The sequence below is a fragment of the Scyliorhinus canicula genome, chromosome 8, assembly GCF_902713615.1.
Source record: "Scyliorhinus canicula chromosome 8, sScyCan1.1, whole genome shotgun sequence".
In the NCBI taxonomy this organism is placed as follows: domain Eukaryota; kingdom Metazoa; phylum Chordata; class Chondrichthyes; order Carcharhiniformes; family Scyliorhinidae; genus Scyliorhinus; species Scyliorhinus canicula.
In genome coordinates this window covers 198,455,805-198,483,352 of record NC_052153.1, presented here as the reverse complement: position 1 = coordinate 198,483,352, position 27,548 = coordinate 198,455,805, and the positions used below count along the sequence as shown (strand labels likewise).

Here is a 27,548-nt window from a genome sequence, read left to right as displayed (position 1 = left end):
GTAATAACAAAAGGAATAAAACTGGAGATGTTAAGATTCAAAACAGAGGTAAAACAACTAACATAAGTGTACTTTACCTGAATGCTCGTAGTATTCGGAATAAAGTAAATGAGTTGATGGCACAAATCATCGTAAATGACTATGATTTAGTGGCCATTACTGAAACATGGTTAAAGGATGGTCACGACTGGGAGTTAAATATCCGAGGGTATCAAACTATTCGGAAGGACAGAGTGGATGGTAAGGGAGGTGGTGTTGCTCTGTTATTTAAGGATGACATCCGGGCAATAGTAAGGGATGACATCGGTGCTCTGGAGGATAAGGTTGAATCCATTTGGGTGGAAATCAGGAATAGTAAGGCGAAAAAGTCACTGATAGGAGTAGTCTATCGGCCACCAAATAGTAACGATATGGTGGGGCAGGCAATAAACAAAGAAATAACTGATGCATGTAGAAATGGTACAGCAGTTATCATGGGGGATTTTAATCTACATGTCGATTGGTTTAACCAGGTCGGTCAAGGCAACCTTGAGGAGGAGTTTATAGAATGTATCCGCGATAGTTTCCTAGAACAGTATGTAATGGAACCTACGAGGGAACAAGCGGTCCTAGATCTTGTCCTGTGTAATGAGACAGGATTAATTCATGATCTCATAGTTAGGGATCCTCTCGGAAGGAGCGATCACAATATGGTGGAATTTAAAATACAGATGGAGGGTGAGAAAGTAAAATCAAATACTAGTGTTTTGTGTTTAAACAAAGGAGATTACAATGGGATGAGAGAAGAACTAGCTAAGGTAGACTGGGAGCTAAGACTTTATGGTGGAACAGTTGAGGAACAGTGGAGAACCTTGCAAGCGATTTTTCACAGTGCTCAGCAAAGGTTTATACCAACAAAAAGGAAGGACGGAAGAAAGAGGGAAAATCGACCGTGGATATCTAAGGAAATAAGGGAGAGTATCAAATTGAAGGAAAAAGCATATAAAGTGGCAAAGATTGCTGGGAGATTAGAGGACTGGGAAATCTTTAGGGGGCAACAGAAAGCTACTAAAAAAGCTATAAAGAAGAGTAAGATAGAGTATGAAAGTAAACATGCTCAGAATATAAAAACAGACAGTAAAAGTTTTTACAAATATATAAGACAAAAAAGAGTGGCTAAGGTAAATATTGGTCCTTTAGAGGATGAGAAGGGAGTTTTAATAATGGAAAATGAGGAAATGGCTGAGGAACTGAACAGGTTTTTTGGGTCGGTCTTCACAGTGGAAGACACAAATAACATGCCAGCGACTGATAGAAATGAGGCTATGACAGGTGAGGACCTTGAGAGGATTGTTATCACTAAGGAGGGAGTGATGGGCAAGCTAATGGGGCTAAAGGTAGACAAGTCTCCTGGCCCTGATGGAATGCATCCCAGAGTGCTAAAAGAGATGGCTAGGGAAATTGCAGATGCACTAGTGATAATTTACCGAAATTCACTAGACTCTGGGGTGGTCTCGGTGGATTGGAAATTAGCAAACGTGACGCCACTGTTTAAAAAAGGAGGTAGGCAGAAAGCAGGAAATTATAGGCCAGTGAGCTTAACTTCGGTAGGAGGGAAGATGCTGGAATCTATCATCAAGGAAGAAATTGCGAGGCATCTGGATAGAAATTGTCCCATTGGGCAGACGCAGCATGGGTTCGTAAAGGGCAGGTCATGCCTAACTAATTTAGTGGAATTTTTTGAGGACATTACCAGTGCAGTAGATAACGGGGAGCCGATGGATGTGGTATATCTGGATTTCCAGAAAGCCTTTGACAAGGTGCCACACAAAAGGTTGCTGCATAAGATAAAGATGCATGGCATTAGGGTAAAGTAGTAGCATGGATAGAGGATTGGTTAATTAATAGAAAGCAAAGAGTTGGGATAAATGGGTGTTTCTCTGGTTGGCAATCAGTAGCTAGTGGTGTCCCTCAGGGATCCGTGTTGGGCCCACAATTGTTCACAATTTACATAGATGATTTGGAGTTGGGGACCAAGGGCAATGTGTCCAAGTTTGCAGACGACACTAAGATGAGTGGTAAAGCGAAAAGTGCAGAGGATACTGGAAGTCTGCAGAGGGATTTGGATAGGTTAAGTGAATGGGCTAGGGTCTGGCAGATGGAATACAATGTTGACAAATGTGAGGTTATCCATTTTGATAGGAATAACAGCAAACGGGATTATTATTTAAACGATAAAATATTAAAACAAGCCGCTGTTCAGAGAGACTTGGGTGTGCTAGTGCATGAGTCACAGAAGGTTGGTTTACAAGTGCAACAGGTGATTAAGAAGGCAAATGGAATTTTGTCCTTCATTGCTAGAGGGATGGAGTTTAAGACTAGGGAGGTTATGTTGCAATTGCATAAGGTGTTAGTGAGGCCACACCTGGAGTATTGTGTTCAGTTTTGGTCTCCTTACTTGAGAAAGGACGTACTGGCGCTGGAGGGTGTGCAGAGGAGATTCACTAGGTTAATCCCAGAGTTGAAGGGGTTGGATTATGAGGAGAGATTGAGTAGACTGGGACTGTTCTCGTTGGAATTTAGAAGGATGAGGGGGATCTTATAGAAACATTTAAAATTATGAAGGGAATAGATAGGATAGATGCGGGCAGGTTGTTTCCACTGGCGGGTGACAGCAGAACTAGGGGACATAGCCTCAAAATAAGGGGAAGTAGATTTAGGACTGAGTTTAGGAGGAACTTCTTCACCCAAAGGGTTGTGAATCTATGGAATTCCTTGCCCAGTGAAGCAGTTGAGGCTCCTTCATTACATGTTTTTAAGGTAAAGATAGATAGTTTTTTGAAGAATAAAGGGATTAAGGGTTATGGTGTTCGGGCCGGAAAGTGGAGCTGAGTCCACAAAAGATCAGCCATGATCTAATTGAATGGCGGAGCAGGCTCGAGGGGCCAGATGGCCTACTCCTGCTCCTAGTTCTTATGTTCTTATGTTCTTATGTGCAGGGTAGGTGGATTGGCCACGCTAAACTGCCCCTTAATTGGAAAAAATGAATTGGGTACTCTAAATTTAAAATAAATTTTTTTTTTAATATTCTGTACCCACCAATTCCTGATTGCTGTGAGGATCTGCATCCACACAACTTTAGAGGTTACATTCATTCACACACAAATCTTTTAAAGGTGGCAGAGAAAGCTGACAAGTCTGTTATTTTTAGTAAAAAGTATACCACGTCCTTGATATTTATGGAGGAATAGAATGTAAAAAGCAAGGACATTATACCTAACAGTGGCGTACTGTTTACAGTTCTGAGCATCACACTTTAAGAACGATGTCAAGGCTTTGGGAACAGTACAGAGATCGAGGACTACCACAGGAAGTAGTTGAGGCCAAAACATGGTGTTTACAAGAAGCAGTTAGATATAACACTTGGGACGAAGGGAATCAAAGGATACGGGGAAAATCGGGATTAGCCTATTCAATTGGATGATTAGCCATGATCATAATGAATGGCGGTGTGGGTGGCGCAGTGGTTAGTGCTGCTGCCTCACGGCACTGAGGACCTGGGTTCAATCCCGGCCCTGGGCCACTATCCGTTTGGAGTTGACAAATTCTCCCCGTGTCTGCGTAGGTTTTGCCCCCACAACCAAAAGATGTGCGGGGTAAGTGGATTGGCCACACTAAATTGCCTCTTAATTAGGGGGAAAAAATTGGTTACTTTAAATTTATTTTTAGAAATAATTAATGTTGGAGCAGGCTGGAATGTCTGAATGGACCTTGCGCCTATTCTCTTTGTTTCTATGTTCAGTTATGGGGAGAGACAAGTGAATCTGAGACTGTTTTACTTGGAGCAGAGATGGTTAAGGGGAAATCAATCTTAATAGTGATGTCCAAAATGTTGGGTTCTAATATGGTTTCTACTGGCTAAAAGGACGCAGATTTTAAAATGGTAAAATAATTCACGGGGGTGGGGAATTAAAATAAAACATTTTAGGCAACAAGGTCTTGGGATGTGGAATGTACTGTCTGAAAGGTACTGGAGGCAGGTTCCATAATCTCTTTCAAAAGAGTATTGGATAAACACTTGGAGAGAAACTATGCAATACCACAGCGAAAGGGCACCAAAGGGGACTAATTGGGTAGCCGAATTGTTTACAAAGTTCTTTTAAGAAACACCATAAATTTAAACATTTTCCAGCCCTGTGCAGTGTATAGAAATGTTGGTATTTTAATTAGTGGAAGTGGGACGAGTGATGTTGATCATTGGACACTCTTTTTCCAGATGAAAGCAGTGGCAGGAATGAAGATGTCATACCAGCTTCAACAGTCCATCCACTCTGAAATCAGGGAGCTAATCCGTGGCTTCAGGCAGGAGGAGAATGTGACAGCTTTGTGTTCACATCTCTACACCATGATCCGGGGAAACAGGCAACATCGACGCGCCTTCCTCATTGCCTTACTCAACCTATTCGATGACAGTGCGGTGAGTCAATAATACCAAAGATCCCTGGCAAATCTGCCTCATTATCAACTGATGGCTAGGATTGACCAGGCTAATGTGGGGTCAGTATCGGTCCGTTACTCTGCAGCTTAATCCTTTGGTATTGCGTTGCTCCAAGGAAGTAGAACCATCGTGGGCCGAAGGGCCTGTTCTGTGCTGTATTTTCTATGTTCAATGGATGGAAATTAGTGAACAAATATTCGGAAAATGTGCCATCAAAGTAACAAGGATCACAATCGGTGTGTTATTGAAATTAGAATTGAGTAACGTGATGCTCGAGAGGATAATAAAGAAATGGACTTTAATGCAAGAGTGAAAGTACGAGAGAGATGGACTTGAATGGGAGAATGAAGACTCTGACATTTGTGATTGGATTTGTTTATTGTCACGTGTACCTGTCACGAAGTACAGTGAAAAGTATTTTTCTGCGAGCAGCTCAACAGATCATGAAGTACATGAAAAGAAAATACATAATAGGGCAACACCGTGCACAATGTAACTACATAAACACGGGCATCGGGTGAAACTACAGGGGTGTCGTGTTAATGAGATCAATCCATAAGAGGATCGTTTAGGAGTCTGGTAACAGCGGGGAAGAAGCTGTTTTTGAGTCTGTTCGTGCGTGTTCTCAAACTTCTGTATCTCCTGCCCGATGGAAGAAATTGGAAGAGTGAGTAAGCTGGGTGGGAGGGGTCTTTGATTAAGCTGCCCGCTTTCCCCAGGCAGCGGGAGGTGTAGATGGAGTCAATGGATGGGAGGCAGGTTTGTGTGATGGACTGGGCTGTGTTCCTGACTCTCTGAAGTTTCTTGCGGTCTTGGGCCAAGCAGTTGCCATACCAGGCTGTGATGCAGCCCGATAGGATGCTTTCTATGGTGCATCTATATAAGAGTTAATGTGGACATGCCGAATTTCCTTAGTTTCCTGAAGAAGTAGAGGCGCTGTTGTGCTTTCTTGGTGATAGCGTTAACGTGGGAGGACCAGGACAGATTGTTGGTGGTGTATACCCCTAGGAATTTGAAGCTGCTAACCATTTCCACTTCGGCCCCATTGATGCATACGGGGGTGTGTACAGTACTTTGCTTCCTGAAGTCAATGACCAGCTGTTTAGTTTTGCTGACATTGAGGGAGAGATTGTTGTCATTACACCACTCCACTAGGGTCTCTATCTCCCTCCTGTATTCCGAATCGCCGTTATTTAAGATCCAGCCCACTATAGTCGTATCGTCCGCAAACCTGCAGATGGAGTTGGAACCAAATACTGCCACGCAGTCCTGTGTGTGTACAGGGAGTATAATAGGGGGCTAAGTACGCAGCCTTGCGGCGCGCCGGTATTAAGGATTATCGTGGCGGAGGTGTTGTTATTTATTCTTACTGATTGTGGTCTGTGGGTCAGAAAGTCAAGGATCCAGTTGCAGAGTGAGGAGCCAAGTCCTAGGTTTTGGATGTTTGATTGGATCTGACATCTGGGCCGGGGTTCTCCCCTACCCGGCGGGGCGGGGGGTCCCAGCATGTTGGAGTGACGTGAACCACTTCCGTGTCGGGCCGCCCCAAAGGAGTGGAAGTCTCCATACGTTTAGGGCCCAAGCCCTCACATTGAGGGGCTAGGCCCGCACCGGCTGGCGTGGAAGCCTTTGGCGCCACGCCAGCCGGGGCCGAAAGGACTTCGCCGGCTGGCGTAAGTCCGCACATGCGCTGGAGCATCAGCGGCTGCTGACGTCAACCCGGCGCAAGCGCAGGGGAGGGGCTCTCTTCCGCCTCCGCCATGGTGAAGACCATGGTGAAGGTGGAAGAAAAAGAGTGCCCCCATGGCACAGGCCCACCCGCCGATCGGTGTGCCCCCATGGCACAGGCCCACCCGCCGATCGGTGTGCCCCCATGGCACAGGCCCACCCGCCGATCGGTGGGCCCCGATCGCAGCCCAGGGGGCACCCCCCGGGGTCAGTTCGCCCCGCGCCCCCCCAGGACCCCGGCGCCCGCCCGCGCCACCTTCTCCCGCCGGTACGGTAGGTGGTTTAATCCATGTCGACGGGAGAGGCTTGACTGCGGCGGGACTTCGGCCCATCGCGGGCCGGTGAATCGCCGCGGGGGGCCCGCGAATACTGCCCCCGCCGAATCTCCGGTAGCGGAGAATTCGGGGCACAGCAGGTCGGGATTGACGCCGGCCCCGGGCGATTCTCTGGCCCAGCAGGGGGTCGGAGAATCCCGCCCCTGAACTGTCCTGGGCCCCAGTTTTTCACCATATTGTTCAGTAACTTGGATGAAGGAGTGAACTTTGTACTTCAATAAGTTAGGAGTTTGGAGTAAGTAGTGTAAATGGGAAAAGATGGGAGGAAGTGAAGCCTCGGTGTATAGTACCTTGAATTGAGTCCGGCTGGAATACTGGATTAAGTTGTGGGCACATCCTCTCGGGGAAAAATGTATTGGCTTTAGAAGAGTTGCAGGTTCACCAGAATGATATAATGAGGAGCTGTTGCATGGAAAGGATCACAAGAATGATCCCTGGAATGAAGAGCTTGCCGTATGAGGAACGGTTGAGGACTCTGGGTCTGCACTCGTTGGAGTTTAGAAGGATGAGGGGGGATCTTATTGAAACTTACAGGATACTGCGAGGCCTGGATAGAGTGGACATAGAGAGGATGTTTCCACTTGTAGGAAAAACTAGAAGCAGAGGCAACATCTCAGACTAAAGGGACGATCCTTTAAAACAGAGAGTGGTGAATCTGTGGAACTCTTTGCCGCAGAAGGCTGTGGAGGCCAAATCACTGAGTGTCTTTAAGACAGAGCTAGATAGGTTCTTGATTAATAAGGGGATCAGGGGTTATGGGGAGAAGGCAGGAGAATGGGGATGAGAAAATATCAGCCATGATTGAATGGCGGAGCAGACTCGAAAGGCCGAGTGGCCTAATTCTGTTCCTATGTCTTATGACCACAAGGTTTGTACCCTGAATATGAAATAAATATTCCTTGAATATTGAAGATTAGGGAGACCTGACCATAGTATTTAAATGTTAACGAACTGAGTTTAGGAGGAACTTCTTCACCCAAAGGGTTGTGAATCTATGGAATTCCTTGCCCAGTGAAGCAGTTGAGGCTCCTTCATTATGTGTTTTTAAGGTAAAGATAGGCTCGAGGGGCCAGATGGCCTACTCCTGCTCCTAGTTCCTTTGTTCTTGTGTTCAATTAGGGAGAAACTATTTCCTCGGGTGGGAGTATAGAACATGGGGCACGTCCTTAAAATTAGAGCTAAGCAACGGGAGAGAGATCAGCAAGCTTTTTTCACACCAGGGTAGTGGATCTCTGAAATACATGCCCTGAAAAAACAGCTGTGGAGGCTGGGAGCTAATTGAAAATTTAAGGACTAATATCAGTGGGTTTTTGTTAGTTGAGGGTTGCAGAATGAAAACAAGTAAATGATCTGATGATTGTCCAAAGGGGCTTCAAGATCTGAATGACCACCCTATTCTTATGGCCCTAGTGCCAGGAAATCTGACTCGGGATTTATGTGGACAACGCAAAGGTGGTTAACAGTGAGGCTGAGCGTCTTGGGTTACAGGAGGATATAGACGGGATGGTCAAATAGGCAGAAAAGTGGGAGATAGAATTTAACCCTGAAAAATGAGAGGTGATACACTTTGGAAGGAGCAATTTGGCAAGGAAGTATACTGTGAAAGGCCTGACTGGGAAGTTCTGAAGAACAAAGGGACCTTGGTGTGTTTGCCCATATATCTCTGAAGGCAGACGGACAGGTTAATAGGGTGGTGAAAAAGGCATACGGGACACTGGCCTTTATCAATCGGGGATAGATTACAAAAACAGGGAGGTCATGTTGGAGTTAGAGAACTTTGGTGAGGCTACAGCTGGAGTTCTGTGTGCAATTCTGGTCACCACATTATAGCAAGGATGTGATTGCACTGGAGGAGATTCACTAGGATATTGCCTGCGTTGGAACATTTTAGTTATGAAGAGAGGTTGGATAGGTTTGGGTTGTTTTCTATGGAGCAGAGAAGACTGAGTGGTGATCTGATCGAGGTGTACAAGATTTTAAGAGGCATGACAGGGTGGATAAGGAGCAGCTGTTCCCGGAGTTAAAGGGTCAGTCACAAGGGAACACACGTTCAGGGTGAGGGTCACAAGGGGACACACGTTCAGGGTGAGGGTCACAAGGGGACACACGTTCAGGGTGAGGGGTGGGAGGTTCCGTGGGATTTTAGGAAAAACCTTTTTACCCAGAGGATGGTGACGGTCTGGAACGCACTGCCTGGGAGGGTGGTAGAGGCGGGTTGCCTCACACCCTTTAAAAAGTATCCCAATGAGCACTGGCACGTCATGACATTCAAGGCTATGGGCCAAGTGCTGGCAAGTGGGATTAGGTAGACAGATCAGGGCCTTCTGTGCTTCAATACAGAATCGATGGGCTGAAGGTTCTCTTCTGCACTATTATTCTGTATTGTGAAATGGAAAAGTACCTTCCTAACCCGTGAAGTGTGAGGGTAGCGGGCAAATGGAAACACCACCAAGTTCCCCTCCGAGCCACCAATCATCCTGACTTGGTATTCCTTCACTGTCACTGGGTCAAAATATGGAACTCTTTCCACCCCCGCCCCCAACCAAATTCTCAACGAAGCTTGGCTTTGCATCTGCGATGCACCTCTTCGAAGAAGCCGGCAGCCGAAGACTCACAAGGAAGGAAGAATGAGGAAGAATATATGGGAAAGTCACTCTCTGGATGCCGAGGAAAGTTTTCCCTTTTCTTGTAACACAACTGATTGATCAGCATGTGTGACTGGAACACTGAACACTGTTATCATTCTGGCAGTCTATCCAGTGACAAGAAGTTACTACTGTCTGTTCACTGTGCTGATCACGACATCTCACAGATAGTGACAGAGGGAAGAAAGAAGTGGAGGATCCAGCTCAAAACAAGAGAAACTGAGTCATACTGATCAGAATAAACATTGGAACCTAGAGAGTTAGTATCAAAGTTGGCAACATCCATTTATTTAAGCACGATTGGTAGGAGTCTTTGTTTCCCCCAGCCCTGTGTTTCTCCAAATCCTTGTATCCTCCATCCCTCCAGCAGGTTTCCAGGTAGTTTGACCCACGGAGCGAAGGAGGCAGAGATGACTTGATAGAGGTGTACAAGGTGATGAGAGGCATGGATAGAGTGGATAGCCATAGCCTTTTCCCCAGGGTGGAAATGGCTGTCATGAGGGGGCATAATTTTAAGGTGATTGGAGGAAGGTATAGGGGAGATGTCAGTGGTAGGTTCTTTACACAGAGAGTGGTGGGTGTGTGGAATGCACTGCCAGCAGAGTTGGAGGAGTCAGAGTCATGAGGGACATTTAAGCGACTCTTAGACAAGCACATGGACAGCAGTAAATTGAAGGGGTGTAGGTTAGGTTGATCTTAGATTAGGATAAATGGTCGGCACAACATCGTGGGCTGAAGGGCCTGTACTGTGCTGTACTGTTCTATGTTCTATCCTATTTTCCATTGTAGCAACTTCCCAATCATAGACATCGTGCTATGTTAGCACAAAGAACAAAGAAAATTACAGCACAGGAACAGGCCTTTCGGCCCTCCCAGCCTGCGCCGATCCAGATCCTTTATCTAAACCTGTCTCCTATTTTCCAAGGTCTACTTCCCTCTGTTGCCGCCCGTTCATATACCTGTCTAGATGCCTCTTAAATGATGCTATCGTGCCCGCCTCTACCACCTCCACTGGTAAAGCGTTCCAGGCACCCACCACCCTCTGCGTAAAAATCTTTCCACGCACATCTCCCTTAAACTTTTCCCCTCTCACCTTGAAATCATGACCCCTTGTAACTGACACCCCCGCTCTTGGAAAAAGCTTGTTGCTATCCACCCTGTCCATACCTCTCATAATTTTCTATACCTCAATCAGGTCCCCCCTCAACCTCCGGCTTTCCAACGAAAACAATCCTAATCTACTCCACCTTTCTTCATAGCTAGCACCCTCCATACCAGGCAACATCCTGGTGAACCTCCTCTGCACCCTCTCTAAAGCAACCACATCCTTCTGGTAATGTGGCGACCAGAACTGCACGTAGTATTCCAAATGTGGCCGAACCAAAGTCCTATACAGCTGTAACATGACCTGCCGACTCTTGTACAGAATGTGGAAGCCCGTTCTGACATTGTATAATCTCATACTCTACCAATTATTTCAATAAAAGATTACTGATACTGAAGACAAGACTGTGAATGGGGTTACCTAAGAATGACCTAAAAGCTGAAATGGGACTTTGAACCTGCTCACACTTTGTTTTTCTTCTCTATAGAAAACAGAGGTGAACCTGCTGCTGTACATAGCAGACAACTTGGCCAGTTTCCCTTTCCAGACGCAGGAGGAGCCTCTCTTTATAATGCACCACATTGACATCACGCTGTCAGTTTCTGGAAGTAACCTGCTGCAGTCGTTCAGGGAGGTAAGTAAACTTGTGGTCGGTGTCATCAAATCAAAACCAAAACTTAAATTGGCATTTAGGTTGGATGCATGTGATCATAGATCATAAAATTTACAGTGCAGAAGGAGGCCATTCAGCCCATCGAGTGTGCACCGGCCCTTGAAAAGAGCATCCTACTTAAGCCCCACACCTCCACCCTATCCCCGTTACCCCCGTAACCCAGTAACCCCACCTAACCTTTTTGGGCACTAATGGCAATTTATCATGGCCAATCTACCTGACCTGCACATCTTTGAACTGTGGGAGTAAGCCTGAGCACCCGGAGGAAACCCACGCACACACGGGGCAAATGTGCAGACTCCGCACAGAGCTGGAGGTACATTCTGCAGGCCTGTTTTAAACCTCCAGTTGGGGAAACTTGATTGAGAAACTGCCCCTTGTTTATTTCACACTGTTCTCTATACTTAGTGATAGATTGACAGTATTCCTCACAGACTGACTGTTTCCCATGGGCTGACTGTGTTCCCCCACGGGCTGACTGTGTTCCCCCACGGGCTGACTGTGTTCCCCCACGGGCTGACTGTGTTCCCCCACGGGCTGACTGTGTGCCCCCACGGGCTGACTGTGTGCCCCCACGGGCTGACTGTGTGTCCCCACGGGCTGACTGTGTGCCCCCACGGGCTGACTGTGTGCCCCCACGGGCTGACTGTGTGCCCCCACGGGCTGACTGTGTGCCCCCACGGGCTGACTGTGTGCCCCCACGGGCTGACTGTGTGCCCCCACGGGCTGACTGTGTGCCCCCACGGGCTGACTGTGTGCCCCCACGGGCTGACTGTGTGCCCCCACGGGCTGACTGTGTGCCCCCACGGGCTGACTGTGTGCCCCCACGGGCTGACTGTGTGCCCCCACGGGCTGACTGTGTGCCCCCACGGGCTGACTGTGTGCCCCCACGGGCTGACTGTGTGCCCCCACGGGCTGACTGTGTGCCCCCACGGGCTGACTGTGTGCCCCCACGGGCTGACTGTGTGCCCCCAATGGCTGACTGTGTGCCCCCACGGGCTGACTGTGTGCCCCCACGGGCTGACTGTGTGCCCCCACGGGCTGACTGTGCTCCCCCACGGGCTGACTGTGTGCCCCCACGGGCTGACTGTGTGCCCCCACGGGCTGACTGTGCGCCCCCACGGGCTGACTGTGCGCCCCCACGGGCTGACTGTGCGCTCCCCACGGGCTGACTGTGCGCCCCCACGGGCTGACTGTGTGCCCCCACGGGCTGACTGTGTGCCCCCAATGGCTGACTGTGTGCCCCCACGGGCTGACTGTGTGCCCCCACGGGCTGACTGTGTGCCCCCACGGGCTGACTGTGTGCCCCCACGGGCTGACTGTGTGCCCCCACGGGCTGACTGTGCGCCCCCACAGGCTGACTGTGCGCCCCCACGGGCTGACTGTGCGCCCCCACGGGCTGACTGTGCGCCCCCACGGGCTGACTGTGCGCCCCCACGGGCTGACTGTGCGCCCCCACGGGCTGACTGTGCGCCCCCACGGGCTGACTGTGCGCCCCCACGGGCTGACTGTGCTCCCCCACGGGCTGACTGTGCGCCCCCACGGGCTGACTGTGCGCCCCCACGGGCTGACTGTGCTCCCCCACGGGCTGACTGTGCGCCCCCACGGGCTGACTGTGCGCCCCCACGGGCTGACTGTGCTCCCCCACGGGCTGACTGTGCTCCCCCACGGGCTGACTGTGCTCCCCCACGGGCTGACTGTGCTCCCCCACGGGCTGACTGTGCGCCCCCACGGGCTGACTGTGTGCTCCCCCACGGGCTGACTGTGCTCCCCCACGGACTGACTGTGCGCTCCCCCACGGGCTGACTGTGCGCCCCCACGGGCTGACTGTGCGCCCCCACGGGCTGACTGTGTGCTCCCCCACGGGCTGACTGTGCGCTCCCCCACGGGCTGACTGTGCTCCCCCACGGGCTGACTGTGCGCGCCCCCACGGGCTGACTGTGCGCGCCCCCACGGGCTGACTGTGCGCCCCCACGGGCTGACTGTGTGCCCCCCCACGGGCTGACTGTGCTCCCCCACGGGCTGACTGTGTGCTCCCCCACGGGCTGACGGCGTTCCCCGCGGTATCATGGAGTCTCTATAATAACTTCAGAGATGCTGCCTGGTACACTGAGCTGTAGTAGACAGTGTCTTGTCAGTGAGCTGTGTCAGGGTTTATATTACAGTGGATCAGCCATGGTCACATTGAAAAGTGGAGCAGGCTTAAAGGGCCAAATGGCCTCTTCCTGCTCCTAGTTTCTGTGTTCACAATGTTGGTGAAGAAATTTATCCTCGTATCAGCGCTAAATAGCCACGCCCTTATCCTGACACTGTTATCACTGATCCTTAACACCCAGCCAGGGAAGCATTGCCATAAAAGGTGGGCGGCATGAGGTTGTGTCTACTCTGCATTCAGCCATTCTGCCTAAAACATGAGTTATAACAGGGCGTGTCTATACTGTCTTCAGTGATACTTGTGGGAATAGTATCAGTGTATCATGGAGTGCCTGTGCTCTGTTCCATGACATTGCCTGGCAGTGAGCTGTAATAGGGCATGACTGAACTGCCTTTAATAGTCAGTTGTGTCAGGGTTGGTTGGGCTCCATTTTTAAAGGAAATATTAGATAGCTGACTTTTTTAACTTCCTGCTTGTCGTTTCCAGTCTCTGATGAAAGATGCACCACCGAAGGAAAGGAAAGCAGCAAGCTCTGGAGACAGTGAGAGTGAAAGTGAGGATGAGTTACAGCGACCCCGTAGATCCAGAAAACGTGTCAACTCTGACTCCAGTGATGACGAGGATGATGATGATCTGGAAGATGTTCTCTCTCGGTTACCTGCAGACTCGACCTCTCTCGTGGAGTTTGTGAATGCTTCTCAGGGAATCCTGTTGCTATTGGTCCTAAAACAACACCTAAAGAACCTATACGGCTTCTCAGACAGGTATGGAAATGAAGCTGCTGTTGAACTATAAACAAAACAATGTTGGGAATATTCAGCCAGTCAAGCAGCATAAGCAGGAGAAAAACATAGTTTAGTTTTTTTGTTTTTTGGAATTCTTTTTATTGGCTTTTCTCATATTTATGAGAAATATACATAACATTTTTCTTGCCCGTGCTAATTTACTTTATTTTATAGAGGTTTATTTTGTCCTTCATTTAACTAACTCTATGTACATTTTGTTGCCCTCTGGATCGGTCTATGATTTCCTCCCCTGTCCCCTTCCTCTCTCTCTCTCTCTCTCCCTTCCACCCCCCCCCCCCCCCCAACTAAAAAAGCAATAAGGGGGAGAATATGAAGTACGAGTGCAAGCTAGCTAGTAATATAAAGGAAGATAGGAAGAGATTTTTTCAATATATAAAAGGTAAGAGAGAGGCAAAAATAGACATTGGACCGCTGGAAAATGTGGCTGGAGCAGTAATAATAGGAAACAAAGATATGGCAGATGAACTGAATAGTTACTTTGCATCAGTCTTCACGGTGGAAGACACCAGTGGGATGCCAGAGCTCCAGGAGAACCAGGGGGCAGAGGTGAGTGCAGTGACCATCACTAAGGAGAAGGTTCTGGGGAAACCGAAAGGTCTGAAGGTGGATAAGTCACCTGGACCAGATGGACTACACCCCAGGGATCTAAAAGAGATAGCCGAGGAGATTGTGGAGGCATTGGTGTTGATCTTTCAGGAATCACTGGAGGCACGGTGACGCAGTGGTTAGCACTGCTGCCTCGTTGCGCCGAGGACCCGGGTTCGATCCAGGCCAGGGCCCCGGGTCACTGTCCGTGTGGAGTTTGCACATTCTCCCCATGTCTGAGTAGGTCGTACCCCCCATAACCCAAAGATGTGCAGGGTAGGTGGATTAGCATGGTCAAACTACCTAGCCTGCACATCTTTGGGTTGTGGGGACGAAATCCACGCAAACATGGGGAGAATGTGCAAACTCCACACGGACAGAGCGGGGATCAAACCTGGGACCTCAGCACCGTGAGGCAGCAGTGCTAACCACTGGTATTTTTTGCCATTTAACGGCTAATATGTCACTAACTCACTTACATTTGGTACCCAACTGTCCCTTTCCTTTTGACGTCAAGTGAGTGTGGTGAAGATACTCTTAATAAATTCTTAGATGTTTCCTATTATCCACATATTTTTTATGATTGTTTTCCACTGTGTGCGTTAGCCTAGCTTTCCATTACTGCTGAGCTGATCCAGTTAGTGAGTCAAAAAATCCACTTGCACTAGATTCATTTTTCAAAGCACGGTGGCACTGCTGCCTCACGGGACCCGGGTTCCATTCCGGCTTTGTGTGACTGTGTGGAATTTACACATTCTCCACGTTTCTGCGTGGGTTTCCCCGGTGTTCTGGTGATGTGGAGGTTGGGTGGATTAGCCATGCTAAATTGATCCATAGTATCCAGGGATATGCGGGTTAGGTGGGGTTATGAGAATTGTGTCCCGAAAGACGTGCTGTTATTGGACATTCTGAAATCTCCCTCAGTGTACCCGAACAGGTGCCATAGTGTGGCAACTAGGGGATTTTCACAGTAACTTCACTACAGCATTAATGTAAGCCTACTTGTGACATGTATAAAGATTTTTATTTTTAAAAGTGCAAACTCCACACAGTCATCAAGGTCGGATTTGAACCTGGGTCCCTGGTGCCCTGAGGCAGCAGTGCTAACTGCTGTGCCGGGTGCTCAGGTTTCCTTATCTGAGGAAGGATGTTTTTGCTCCAGAGGGAGTGCAGCAAAGGTTTACCAGACTGATTCCTGGGATGGCGGGACTGACGTATGTGGAAAAATTGAATTGGTTAGGATTGTATTCGCTGGAGTTCAGAAGAATTGAGGGGAATCTCTGGGCAGCACGTTAACACAGTGGTTAGCACAGTTGCTTCACAGCTCCAGAGTCCCAGGGTCAATTCCCGACTTGAGTGACTGTCTGTGCGGAGTCTGCACGTTGTCCCCGTGTGTGCGTGGGTTTCCTCCGGGTGCTCCGGTTTCCTCCCACAGTCCAAAGATGTGCAGGTTAGGTGGATTGGCCATGATAAATTGCCCTTAGTGTCCAAAAGGTGAGATGGGGACAGGGTGGAGGTGTGGGCTTAAGTGGGGTGCTCTTTCCAAGAGCCGGTGCAGACTCGATGGGCCAAATGGCCTCCTTCTGCACTGTAAATTCTATGATTCAATGATTTCACAGACACCTATAAAATTCTAACAGGACTGGACAGGGTAGATGCAGGAAGGATGTTCCCAGTGGTGGGTGTGTCCAGAACCAGGGATCACAGCCTGAGGATATGGGGTAGACTATTTAGGACAGAGATGAGGAGACATTTCTTCACCCAGAGAGTGGTCAGCCTGTGGAATTTGTTACCACAGAAGCTTTGAGGCCAAAACATTGTATGCTTTCAAGAAGCAGTTAGATATAGCACTTAGGGAGAATGGGATCAAAGGATATGGGGGAAAGCGGGATTAGGCTATTGAGTTGAATGATCATAATAAATGGCGGAAGGGCATTCTGCAGTTTCAATTTTTGTTGCTTCTCTGTCCTGTGAGGAGAGACACATTCGACTGGGCCTGTATTCACCAGACTTTAGAAGGATGAGGGGAGATCTGATTTAAACATATAAAATTCCAACAGGCCTGGACAGACTAGATAAAAGCAAATTAGTGCGGTTGCTGGAATCTGAAACAAAAACAGAGAATACTGGCCAATCTCAGCAGGTCTGACAGCATCTGTAGAGAGAGAGAACTGAGCGAACGTTTCGAGTCTGGGTGACTCTGTGTCAAAGCTGTAGAGAACTGGAAATAGGGTCAGATTTATGCTGTTGTCGGGAGGAGGGGCATCAAGGAGTATGGGGGGGAAAGCAGGAATATGCCATTGAGATGTGGATCAGCCATGATTATATTAATAATAATCTTTTATTGTCACAAGTATGAAGTTACTGTGAAAAGCCCCTAGTTGCCATATTCAGACGCCTTTTCGGGGAGGCCGGTATGGGAATTGAACACACGCTGCTGGTCTTGTTCTGCATTACAAACCAGCTGTCTAGCCCACTGATCTAAACCAGCCCTATTCAATGGTGGAGCAGGCTTAAAGGGCTGAATGGCCTCCTACTGCTCCTAGTTTTTATGTTCAACGTTTGTTTTTCTAATTTGCTGGTGTAAGATCCTGAGAATGCCTTTTGAATAGGTATGGAAAGACAATACCATCATAAAAGCTTTTAAAGTTCATTTGAAAATGACTTTAAAGCTTTTTCTTATCTTTGCTTAGTATGAAGAGAATTTGAAAGGCTCTGGTGTTACGTTGTGTGGCACAGACAAGTTCTGTTTAAAGCTAACAGCAAGAGCTGCCCATGTATAAACTTTAATGCTTCTGGGTAAAAATGGCTTCATTTGAATGTGTGTCCACTTTCTCAATTCTAAAGTGCAATATCCTAAATACAGATCAATATACCTATTTATTGAGACATTTCTTTCAAAACGCCACCTTTCCTTGTCTTTTCGGGAATGTTTCCACTTTAGACTTTGAGTCAGCAGCTGCTGGTCTGTGTTTAACAATCATGTCTCTCTTTCTCTCCAGTAAAATCCAGAAATATTCTCCTTCTGAATCTGCCAAAGTGTACGACAAAGCGGTGAACAGAAAATCGGGAGTGCACTTTAACCCTAGGCAAACACTGGATTTCCTGAGAAATGGAGTAGGACATGCAGAAATAACGGAAATGGTGAAGAGGAGTATCGTCAAACAGTACTTAGATGTAAGGCTCAGATCTTTGGGGGAATTTACGTGGAGCTTCTACGTTTACTTAAAGAAATTGGAATGGTCAGTGCAGCAGCCACCTTGTCCTTGTGCTGGGGGGAATTTTGGTTGCTGTGCCTGCTGTTCGATACTCTAGAGGGTCGGGTGCAGGAATAATATTGTGAACTATGAAGTCAAGGATGGGCTCAGTGACTGTGTGTCGATAGCAGGTGGTCAGGCCAACCATTGGTTTGCATCTAAATGCATCAACTGAATCACTTTTGACAAGAAAGGAAGGAACAGAAAGCAGCAAACTATAGGCCAGTTACTTACCATCGGTTACTGGAAAAATGCTGAAATCCATTATTCAGGAAGCAGCAACTGGGCAAGAAAATGGCAAAATATCAGCAAGAGTCAACAGTGAGAGGGAAATTGTGTTTGACAAATGTATTTGAGTTCTTTGAAGATGTGATGTGCAAGGTGGATAAAGGAGAACCATCGATGTGGTGTGTTTGAATTTTTAAAAGTGATTTGATAAGGTGCCGTGTAAAAGGCTGCAACACAAAATGGTTCATGGTGCTGGGGTGATGTATTCACCTGGATTGTCTAACAGGAAACACAGTCGGGGTAAATGGGTCATTTTTAGTTTGACAAACTAACACGTGGAGTGCCACAGGAATCAATGATTTACAATCCAGATTAATCATGAAGGGATAGAGTGTATTGCAAGGAAATTTGCTGATGATAAAAGATGGGTATGAAAACAAGACGCAAGGAGGACACCGAGAGAGGTTACGTCAGAGGGCAAAGATTTGGCAGATGGAGTTTAATGTGGGAAAATCGGAGGATGTCCATTCAAACATGCAAATTAGGAGCAAGAGTAGGCCACTCAGCCCCTCGAGTCTGTTCCTGCCTATCTCTAATAACCTTTCACCCAGAGGATTATAAGATAATGCGGGGGATAGAGTGGACTTTCAGAGACTATTTCCTCGGGTGGATGTAGCTGTTACAAGGGGGCATAACTATAGGATTCAGGGTGGGAGATAAAGGAGGGATATCCGAGGTGGGTTCTTTACTCAGAGAGCGGTTAGGGTGTGGAATGGACTGCCTGCTGTGATAGTGGAGTCGGACACTTTAGGAACTTTCAAGCGGTTATTGGAAAGGCACATGGAGCACAGCAGAATGACAGGGAGTGGGATAGCTTGATCTTGGTTACGGACAATGCTCGGCACAACATCGAGGGCCGAAGGGCCTGTTCTGTGCTGTACTGTTCTATGTTAATCAATAATCTATCTAGCTCTGCCTTTATTCAAAGACTCTGCTTCCATTGCCTTTTGTGGAAGAGAGTTGCGGGAACATGACCCTCCGAGAAGAAATTTCTCCTCGGCTTCAATGAATGACCCTTATTTTTAAACGGTGATCCCTAATTCTACATTCTCCCACTAAAGGAAACATCCTCTCCACACCCACTCTGTCAACACCTCTCAGGATCTTAAAGCTTTCGGCCAAGTCGCCTCTTTAATAATGAAAGATAATCTTATTGAAACATAAAATATCCTGAGGTGGCCTGTGAGGGTAGATGCTGGAAGATTGCTTCTCCTCTGGGTAGCATCGTTTCAGAATACGGAGACTCCGAGATGAGGAGGAATTTCTTATTCATGGAATTCTCAGTGCGGGGTGGGTCATTGAATATATTTAAGGCAAAGTGTGAGAGATTTGTCATCTGGAGGAAGTCGAGGGTTATGGGGACATACGGGAAGTGGAGGCTGGTTTACTAGCAGAACAACCTCGATCTTTCCAAATCACGGGTCCCTCTCCTATTGTGTGTTAACTTTATGATCATTCGCGAAAGTAACTGCAAGAAGCTACGGACCAAAATTTTTACTGTATTAATATTAAAATGATGCCCTATTTGGACAATTTAGACATGTGTCCATACTTATATATTCCTGTTACTTTTCTTTCAGTTCAAAACGCTGATGGAACACTTGGATCCAGATGAAGAGGATGAAGATGGGGAAGTGTCAGCCAGCACTGCCGCCCGAAACAAAGCAATCAACGCACTTCTTGGCGGCAGTAGCCCAAAAAACAATGCAGAGACCGATGATGAGGAGAGTGATGGGGAGGAGCGAGCAGGCACAGGCATTGCAGGGGTAAGGAATCAGACACGAGTCACTCTTATACTTATGGCCCATATAATGAGGAACGTAGGACTTGGGAGCAGGAGTCGCTTATTCTGCCCTTCAAGCCTCAGCTCATCTGGTTGTGTTCTCAACCCCACTTTTACAGCACCGAAAGAGGCCGTTCGGCCTCTGTGCCTGTGCTGCCCATCCAGCACCTATCTATTCTAATCCCATTTTCCAGCACTTGGTGCATCATCTTGTGTACTGTGGTGTTTCACGTGCTCATCTGAATACTTCTTAATGTTGTGAGTATTCCCACCTCTGCCACCCTTTCAATCAGCAAGTTCCAGATTCCCACTTCCCGCTGGGTGAAAACGTTTTACCTCAAAACCCCTCTTTATCTCCTGCCCCCTACCTCAAATATGCCCCTGGTTATTGACCCCTCTGCTCAGGGGAAAAGTTTCTTCTTATCTCCCCTATGTCCCTCATAATTTTGTATACCTCGAGCAGGTCCCCCTGCATTGCTCCATCCCAGGCAACATCCTGGTGAATCTCCTCTGCACCCCCTCCAGTACAATCACATCCTTCCTATAATGTGGTGACCAGAACTGAACACCGTGCTCCAGCTGGGGCCTCACAAGCGTTTATATATAGCTCCATCGCAACCTCCCTTCTTTTAGATTCAATGCCTCAACTAAAGAAGTCAAGTATCCCATTTGCCTCCTTTTATTGAAAATATTTTTATTGAGGCATTTAGAAAAAACATCAACCACAACTAAGATCAAAAAGATACTCAAAAGATAACAAACAGTAGATCACATCGTAACTCAATAACCAACAACCGCAGCCCATCCTCCCTACCCCCCACCCTCACTGCCTCCCTTTTTTTCTTGTTAACCTCTCTTTCCCCCCCCCCCCCGACTTAACTGTCCTGGAAGAAGTTAATGAATGGCTTCCATCTCTGGACGAACCCTTCCATCGACCCTCTCGAAGCAAACTTAATTTTCTCCAACCTGAGAAAGTCTGCGAGGTCACTCACCCACTGCCCCTGGGTTTGGTGGCCCCAACAGGATCAGTCTCTGGGCTACCAGAGAGGCAAAGGCCAGAGCCCACATGCCGCCTTATCTACCTGTCCTACTGCCTTCAGGGATCTATTGGACATGTGCCCCAAGGTCCCTCTGGTGCTCTGTACTTCCGAGTGTTCTACCATGAGGGTGGTGGGTGCCTGGAACGCTTTACCAGCGGAGGTGATAGAGGCGGGTACGATAGCATCATTTAAGATGCACCTGGACAGGGATATGAACGGGTGGGGAACAGAGAGAACTAGACCTTGGAAAATAGGAGACAGGTTTAGATAAAGGATCTGGATCGGCGCAGGCTGGGAGGGCCGAAGGGCCTGTTCCTGTGCTGTAATTTTCTTTGTTCTTTGTTCTATCCCTGAAATTACTGAACATACATCCCACATTCAAGTCTCGATCATTAACGTACATTACTAACAGCAAGGAACCGAGCACCGTTCCCTGCTGTACACCACTAGCTTCCAGTCACAAAAACAATCATCGACCAACACCCTCTGCCTCCTGCCACTAAGCCAACTTTTATTTTCAAGTTCCACCCATATGGCCTCAATTCGGGGCCGGGTCAGATATCATCCCTGCTCATGACAGCAACCGGGTCAGATATCATCCCTGCTCACGGCAGCAACCAGGTCAGATATCATCCCTGCCCACGGCAGTAACCGGGATATCATCCCTGCTCACGGCAGTAACCGGGTCAGATATCATCGCTGCTCACGGCAGCAACCGGGTCAGATATCATCCCTGCTCACGGCAGCAACCAGGTCAGATATCATCCCTGCTCACGGCAGTAACCGGGATATCATCCCTGCTCACGGCAGTAACCGGGTCAGATATCATCGCTGCTCACGGCAGTAACCGGGTCAGATATCATCCCTGCTCACGGCAGCAACCAGGTCAGATAGCATCCCTGCTCACGGCAGTAACCGGGTCAGATATCATCCCTGCTCACGGCAGCAACCGGGATATCATCCCTGCTCCCGGCAGTAACCGGGTCAGATATCATCGCTGCTCACGGCAGCAACCAGGTCAGATATCATCCCTGCTCACGGCAGTAACCGGGATATCATCCCTGCTCCCGGCAGCAACCGGGATATCATCCCTGCTCACGGCAGTAACCGGGTCAGATATCATCCCTGCTCACGGCAGCAACCGGGATATCATCCCTGCTCACGGCAGCAACCAGGTCAGATATCATCCCTGCTCACGGCAGTAACCGGGTCAGATATCATCCCTGCTCACGGCAGCAACCGGGATATCATCCCTGCTCACGGCAGTAACCGGGATATCATCCCTGCTCACGGCAGTAACCGGGTCAGATATCATCCCTGCTCACGGCAGCAACCGGGATATCATCCCTGCTCACGGCAGCAACCAGGTCAGATATCATCCCTGCTCACGGCAGTAACCGGGATATCATCCCTGCTCACGGCAGTAACCGGGTCAGATATCATCCCTGCTCACGGCAGTAACCGGGATATCATCCCTGCTCACGGCAGTAACCGAGTATCATCGCTGCTCACGGCAGTAACCGGGATATCATCCCTGCTCACGGCAGTAACCGAGTATCATCGCTGCTCACGGCAGTAACCGGGATATCATCCCTGCTCACGGCAGTAACCGGGATATCATCCCTGCTCACGGCAGTAACCGGGTCAGATATCATCGCTGCTCACGGCAGTAACCGGGATATCATCCCTGCTCACGGCAGTAACCGAGTATCATCGCTGCTCACGGCAGTAACCGAGTATCATCGCTGCTCACGGCAGTAACCGGGATATCATCCCTGCTCACGGCAGTAACCGGGTCAGATATCATCGCTGCTCACGGCAGCAACCGGGTCAGATATCATCCCTGCTCACGGCAGTAACCGGGATATCATCCCTGCTCACGGCAGTAACCGGGTCAGATATCATCGCTGCTCACGGCAGTAACCGGGTCAGATATCATCCCTGCTCACGGCAGCAACCGGGATATCATCCCTGCTCACGGCAGTAACCGGGATATCATCCCTGCTCCCGGCAGTAACCGGGATATCATCCCTGCTCACGGCAGCAACCGGGTCAGATATCATCGCTGCTCACGGCAGCAACCGGGATATCATCCCTGCTCACGGCAGTAACCGGGATATCATCCCTGCTCCCGGCAGCAACCGGGATATCATCGCTGCTCACGGCAGTAACCGAGTATCATCGCTGCTCACGGCAGTAACCGGGATATCATCCCTGCTCACGGCAGTAACCGGGTCAGATATCATCGCTGCTCACGGCAGCAACCGGGTCAGATATCATCCCTGCTCACGGCAGTAACCGGGATATCATCCCTGCTCACGGCAGCAACCGGGTCAGATATCATCCCTGCTCACGGCAGTAACCGGGATATCATCCCTGCTCACGGCAGCAACCGGGATATCATCCCTGCTCCCGGCAGTAACCGGGTCAGATATCATCCCTGCTCACGGCAGCAACCGGGTATCATCCCTGCTCACGGCAGTAACCGGGATATCATCCCTGCTCACGGCAGTAACCGGGATATCATCCCTGCTCACGGCAGTACCCGTCTGTCCCCACCAACTCTCTACTCCCTGGTCTATCAAAAACCAGCTCAGTCTTGGATAAATCCAATGACCCAGCAGCCACTGCTCTCTGGCGAAGACTGTTTCACGGACGAACAACTCCTGAGACACACAAAATTCTCCTCATCTCAGTCTTTGAAGATAGACCTCTGATTATTAAACTGTGTCCCCTGGTCCTAGTCTTTCTGGTAGAGGAAAGATGCTCTGGATAAACACTCTATCCAGTCTCCTCAGGATCTTGTATGTTTTATTAAGGCCACCACTCATTCTTAACGCTAATGGTTTTAGGCTCCACCCTCCTAACAGAAACCTTTCATCACCTAAAAGTTAAATTCTTGCGAGTTGCATTTCTGCAATGTCGTCCTGCACATTTGAGTTCATTTGCTGACGTCCCTCCTCCCCGTATTTAAAATGACATTGTGATTCCCCAGGTTCACTGGAATCTTCATTGTGTGGATAATGATACCTGCTGTGTAACCCCAGTGTTTTGTGTCTGATCCGCATTGGCCCCATGTGTCTCCTGGTCAGATACTATCTGAGCTTTCGCTGTTGGTTCCACAGTTGTTCTCAATGTGACTGAGGTTTTACTGGAATCTGCCTGGTACAGTGGTATTGTTGCTGGAGGTCGGATTCTGAGGGGAAATGGTGAGACGATAGTTTCTCTCATGGCAAAAGCTAGGACTAGGGAAAAGTTTCAGGATCGGGGATTGTTACTGGAGGCTGGTTCATTGAGGCTGGTCGGACAGATTTTTGATCTATAAGTAGTCCAGGATTATGGGGCCACGCAGGAAAGTGAAGTTAAGGCCACATTTGTAAGTTATTGACTGGCAGTACAGGCTAAAGGGGCTGAATGGCCTACTTATATTTTTATGTTTGGAGCGAGGGGACATGGTGAAGAATGATTTATATTTTGGTCAATATGAACTGAGGTAATTTATATTCTCCAGGTTCCCATTTGTCCCAATCCACTGCAGTTATTCAGGCACTGTTGAATATACCTCTCTTGGGATCAAGTGCTGAGATTACATAGGGGCAGGAGTAGGACACCCAGCCCCTCGAGCTCACTCTGTCCTCAGGGTGGGGCACCCAGCCCCTCGAGCTCATTCTGCCCCTCGAGCTCACTCACCATCAACTTTCATTTTCCTGTGTTACCCCCATGTCACTCAACATCATTAGTATCCACAAATGTGCCTATTTCAGCCTTGAACATACTTGGTGAGTACGGATTGAGATTCCATAGCCTCTGGGAGAGAGTTTTCCAAAGATTCAGCAACCTCAGTGGAGTCATTTCTCCTCGCCTCATCCTGACATTTTCCAGCTGAGGGAAACATACTATCTGTACTTTTGTACCCAGAGGGTGGTGATGGTCTGGAACGCACTGCCTGGGAGGGTGGGAGAGGCTGGAACGCACTGCCTGGGAGGGTGGGAGAGGCTGGAACACGCTGCCTGGGAGGGTGGGAGAGGCTGGAACGCACTGCCTGGGAGGGTGGGAGAGGCTAGAACGCGCTGCCTGGGAGGGTGGGAGAGGCTGGAACACGCTGCCTGGGAGGGTGGGAGAGGCTGGAACGCACTGCCTGGGAGGGTGGGAGAGGCTGGAACACGCTGCCTGGGAGGGTGGGAGAGGCTGGAACGCACTGCCTGGGAGGGTGGGAGAGGCTGGAACGCGCTGCCTGGGAGGGTGGGAGAGGCTGGAACACGCTGCCTGGGAGGGTGGGAGAGGCTGGAACACGCTGCCTGGGAGGGTGGGAGAGGCTGGAACGCACTGCCTGGGAGGGTGGGAGAGGCTGGAACGCACTGCCTGGGAGGGTGGGAGAGGCTGGAACGCGCTGCCTGGGAGGGTGGGAGAGGCTGGAACGCACTGCCTGGGAGGGTGGGAGAGGCTGGAACGCACTGCCTGGGAGGGTGGGAGAGGCTGGAACGCACTGCCTGGGAGGGTGGGAGAGGCTGGAACGCACTGCCTGGGAGGGTGGGAGAGGCTGGAACGCGCTTCCTGGGAGGGTGGGAGAGGCTGGAACGCACTGCCTGGGAGGGTGGGAGAGGCTGGAACGCACTGCCTGGGAGGGTGGGAGAGGCTGGAACGCACTGCCTGGGAGGGTGGGAGAGGCTGGAACGCACTGCCTGGGAGGGTGGGAGAGGCTGGAAAGCACTGCCTGGGAGGGTGGTGACGGTCAGGAACACACTGCCTGGGAGGGTGGGAGAGGCTGGAAAGCACTGCCTGGGAGGGTGGTGACGGTCTGGGACGTGCTGCCTGGGAGGATGGTGACGGTCAGGAACACACTGCCTGGGAGGGTGGGAGAGGCTGGAAAGCACTGCCTGGGAGGGTGGTGACGGACTGGGACGCACTGCCTGGGAGGGTGGTGACGGTCTGGGACGTGCTGCCTGGGAGGGTGGTGACGGTCTGGGACGCACTGCCTGGGAGGGTGATGAGGGTCTGGAACGCGCTACCTGGGAGGGTGGTGAGGGTCTGGGACGCGCTGCCTGGGAGGGTGGTAGAGGCTGGAACGCACTGCCTGGGAGGGTGGTAGAGGCTGGAACGCACTGCGTGGGAGGGTGGTGACGGTCAGGAACGCGCTGCCTGGGAGGGTGGTAGAGGCGGGTTGCCTCACATCCTTTAAAATGTACCTGGATGAGCACTTGGCACGTCACAACATTCGAGACTTTGGGCCAGGTGCTGGCAAATGGGATTAGGTCGGCAGGTCAGGTGTTTTTCATGTTTCTGTGCAGACTGGATGGGCCGAAGGGCCTGTTCTGCACTGTTATTCTGCACCTACCCTGTCTAGCTGCTTTGGAGGTTTCAATGTGCGCCCCCCCCCCCCACCCTGAATTGCACAGAATTCAGGCTCTGTCTCCTTAATCTCCCCTCACAGGAAAATCCTGCCGTCTGTGGCATTAATCTGGTTAACCTCCATTCTACTCCCTCAATGACAATTGAATCCTTCCTGTGAGGGACTCATTTATTGTGAGGTGAATTGATTACAATAATAGGGATGGTATGTTTCAGTTGTACTGGGTGTTGGTGAGACTTCATCTGGAATATTGTGAACAGTGTTGGTCTCCTTATTTAAGGGAAGTTGTAAATATGTTGGAAACAGTTCAGAGAATGTTTACCAGGACTGGGCGCGTTGTCTTTTGAGAAAAGGTTGGGTTTGCATCGATTGGAGTTTTTAGAAGAATGAGAGACACTGACAGGGTGGATGTGGGAGAATCTGGAACTAGGGGTCACTCCTTTAAGACCAAGTTGAGGAGAATACTTTTCTCCTTCCCACAAGGCAGTGGAAGCAGTCTTTGAATATTTTTAAGGCTGAGTGAGATAGATTCTTGATTCACGGGGAGGTGGGGGTTATATTGTTCAGAGCAGGCTCAAGGGACCTAGTCCAGTCCTAATATGTTCCTCAGACAAGGCCACGCAAACTGTGTACACTACTGCCATGTCACCAAGGTTCAGATATGTTCACCTTTACTTCTTGGAGTCTAGCACTGTCCAATGTCCATCAACTAATTGCTTCTCTTTCCAATCATCTCCAAGGCAACCAGAAGATCTAAACGACTGTCTGACGCGGGGGATCTGGGAGCTCAAATGCACGAAGCTGTGGAAGTGATGGATGTGATTGCCATTTGTTGCCCTAAGTATAAAGACAGACCACAGATCGCCAGAGTTGTGGAAAAGACCAGCACTGGTTTCAGTGTACATTGGATGGCCGGTTCATATAGTGGCTCTTGGACAGAGGCTAAACGCAGAGAGGGCCGCAAGCTGGTGCCTTGGGTTGACAGTATCAAAGAGTCGGACATCATTTACAAGAAAATTGCTCTGACGAGTGCAAATAAGCTGACTAACAAAGTTGTTCAGACTTTACGATCACTGTATGCAGCAAAGGAAGGATCTTCCTGCTAACGTAACTAAAACTGCAGCCAAATTCACAGCAGTGAGGAGAATAAACTTGGGGCTAAAAGACCACATTCTGACAACACTTATAAAAAGAATGGTTTCACAGTCTGCAAAACTCTACTGGGATCCAGACACAGAGACAGACGAGAAGGGGCGATTGTCAGACACCATTTTCCCGTGGGAGCTTCCTTCGCTGTTGTACAGCCAAATCTTCTCGATTG

The 27,548-nt window shown here is 49.3% G+C and overlaps 1 protein-coding gene across 1 annotated transcript; it reads left to right on the top strand.

The window, feature by feature from the left end:
• Positions 1–4,231: 4,231 nt before the first annotated feature.
• Positions 4,232–27,263, top strand: LOC119970800 (nipped-B-like protein). The gene is made up of 6 exons (XM_038805974.1): positions 4,232–4,456; positions 10,778–10,924; positions 13,605–13,882; positions 17,512–17,686; positions 19,635–19,820; positions 26,969–27,263. The coding sequence occupies exons 1-6, from the start codon at positions 4,256–4,258 to the stop codon at positions 27,038–27,040; spliced, it is 1,059 nt and encodes a 352-aa protein (XP_038661902.1). The 5' UTR covers positions 4,232–4,255; the 3' UTR covers positions 27,041–27,263.
• Positions 27,264–27,548: the final 285 nt, after the last annotated feature.

Excerpts from the sequence above, each read along its gene's own strand:
- LOC119970800 (XM_038805974.1), top strand. The coding sequence starts at position 4,256 with ATGAAAGCAGTGGCAGGAATGAAGATGTCATACCAGCTTCAACAGTCC. Across the intron at positions 4,457-10,777 it reads ACCTATTCGATGACAGTGCG|AAAACAGAGGTGAACCTGCT; the intron begins GTGAGTCAATAA and ends TCTTCTCTATAG. Across the intron at positions 17,687-19,634 it reads TCGTCAAACAGTACTTAGAT|TTCAAAACGCTGATGGAACA; the intron begins GTAAGGCTCAGA and ends CTTTTCTTTCAG.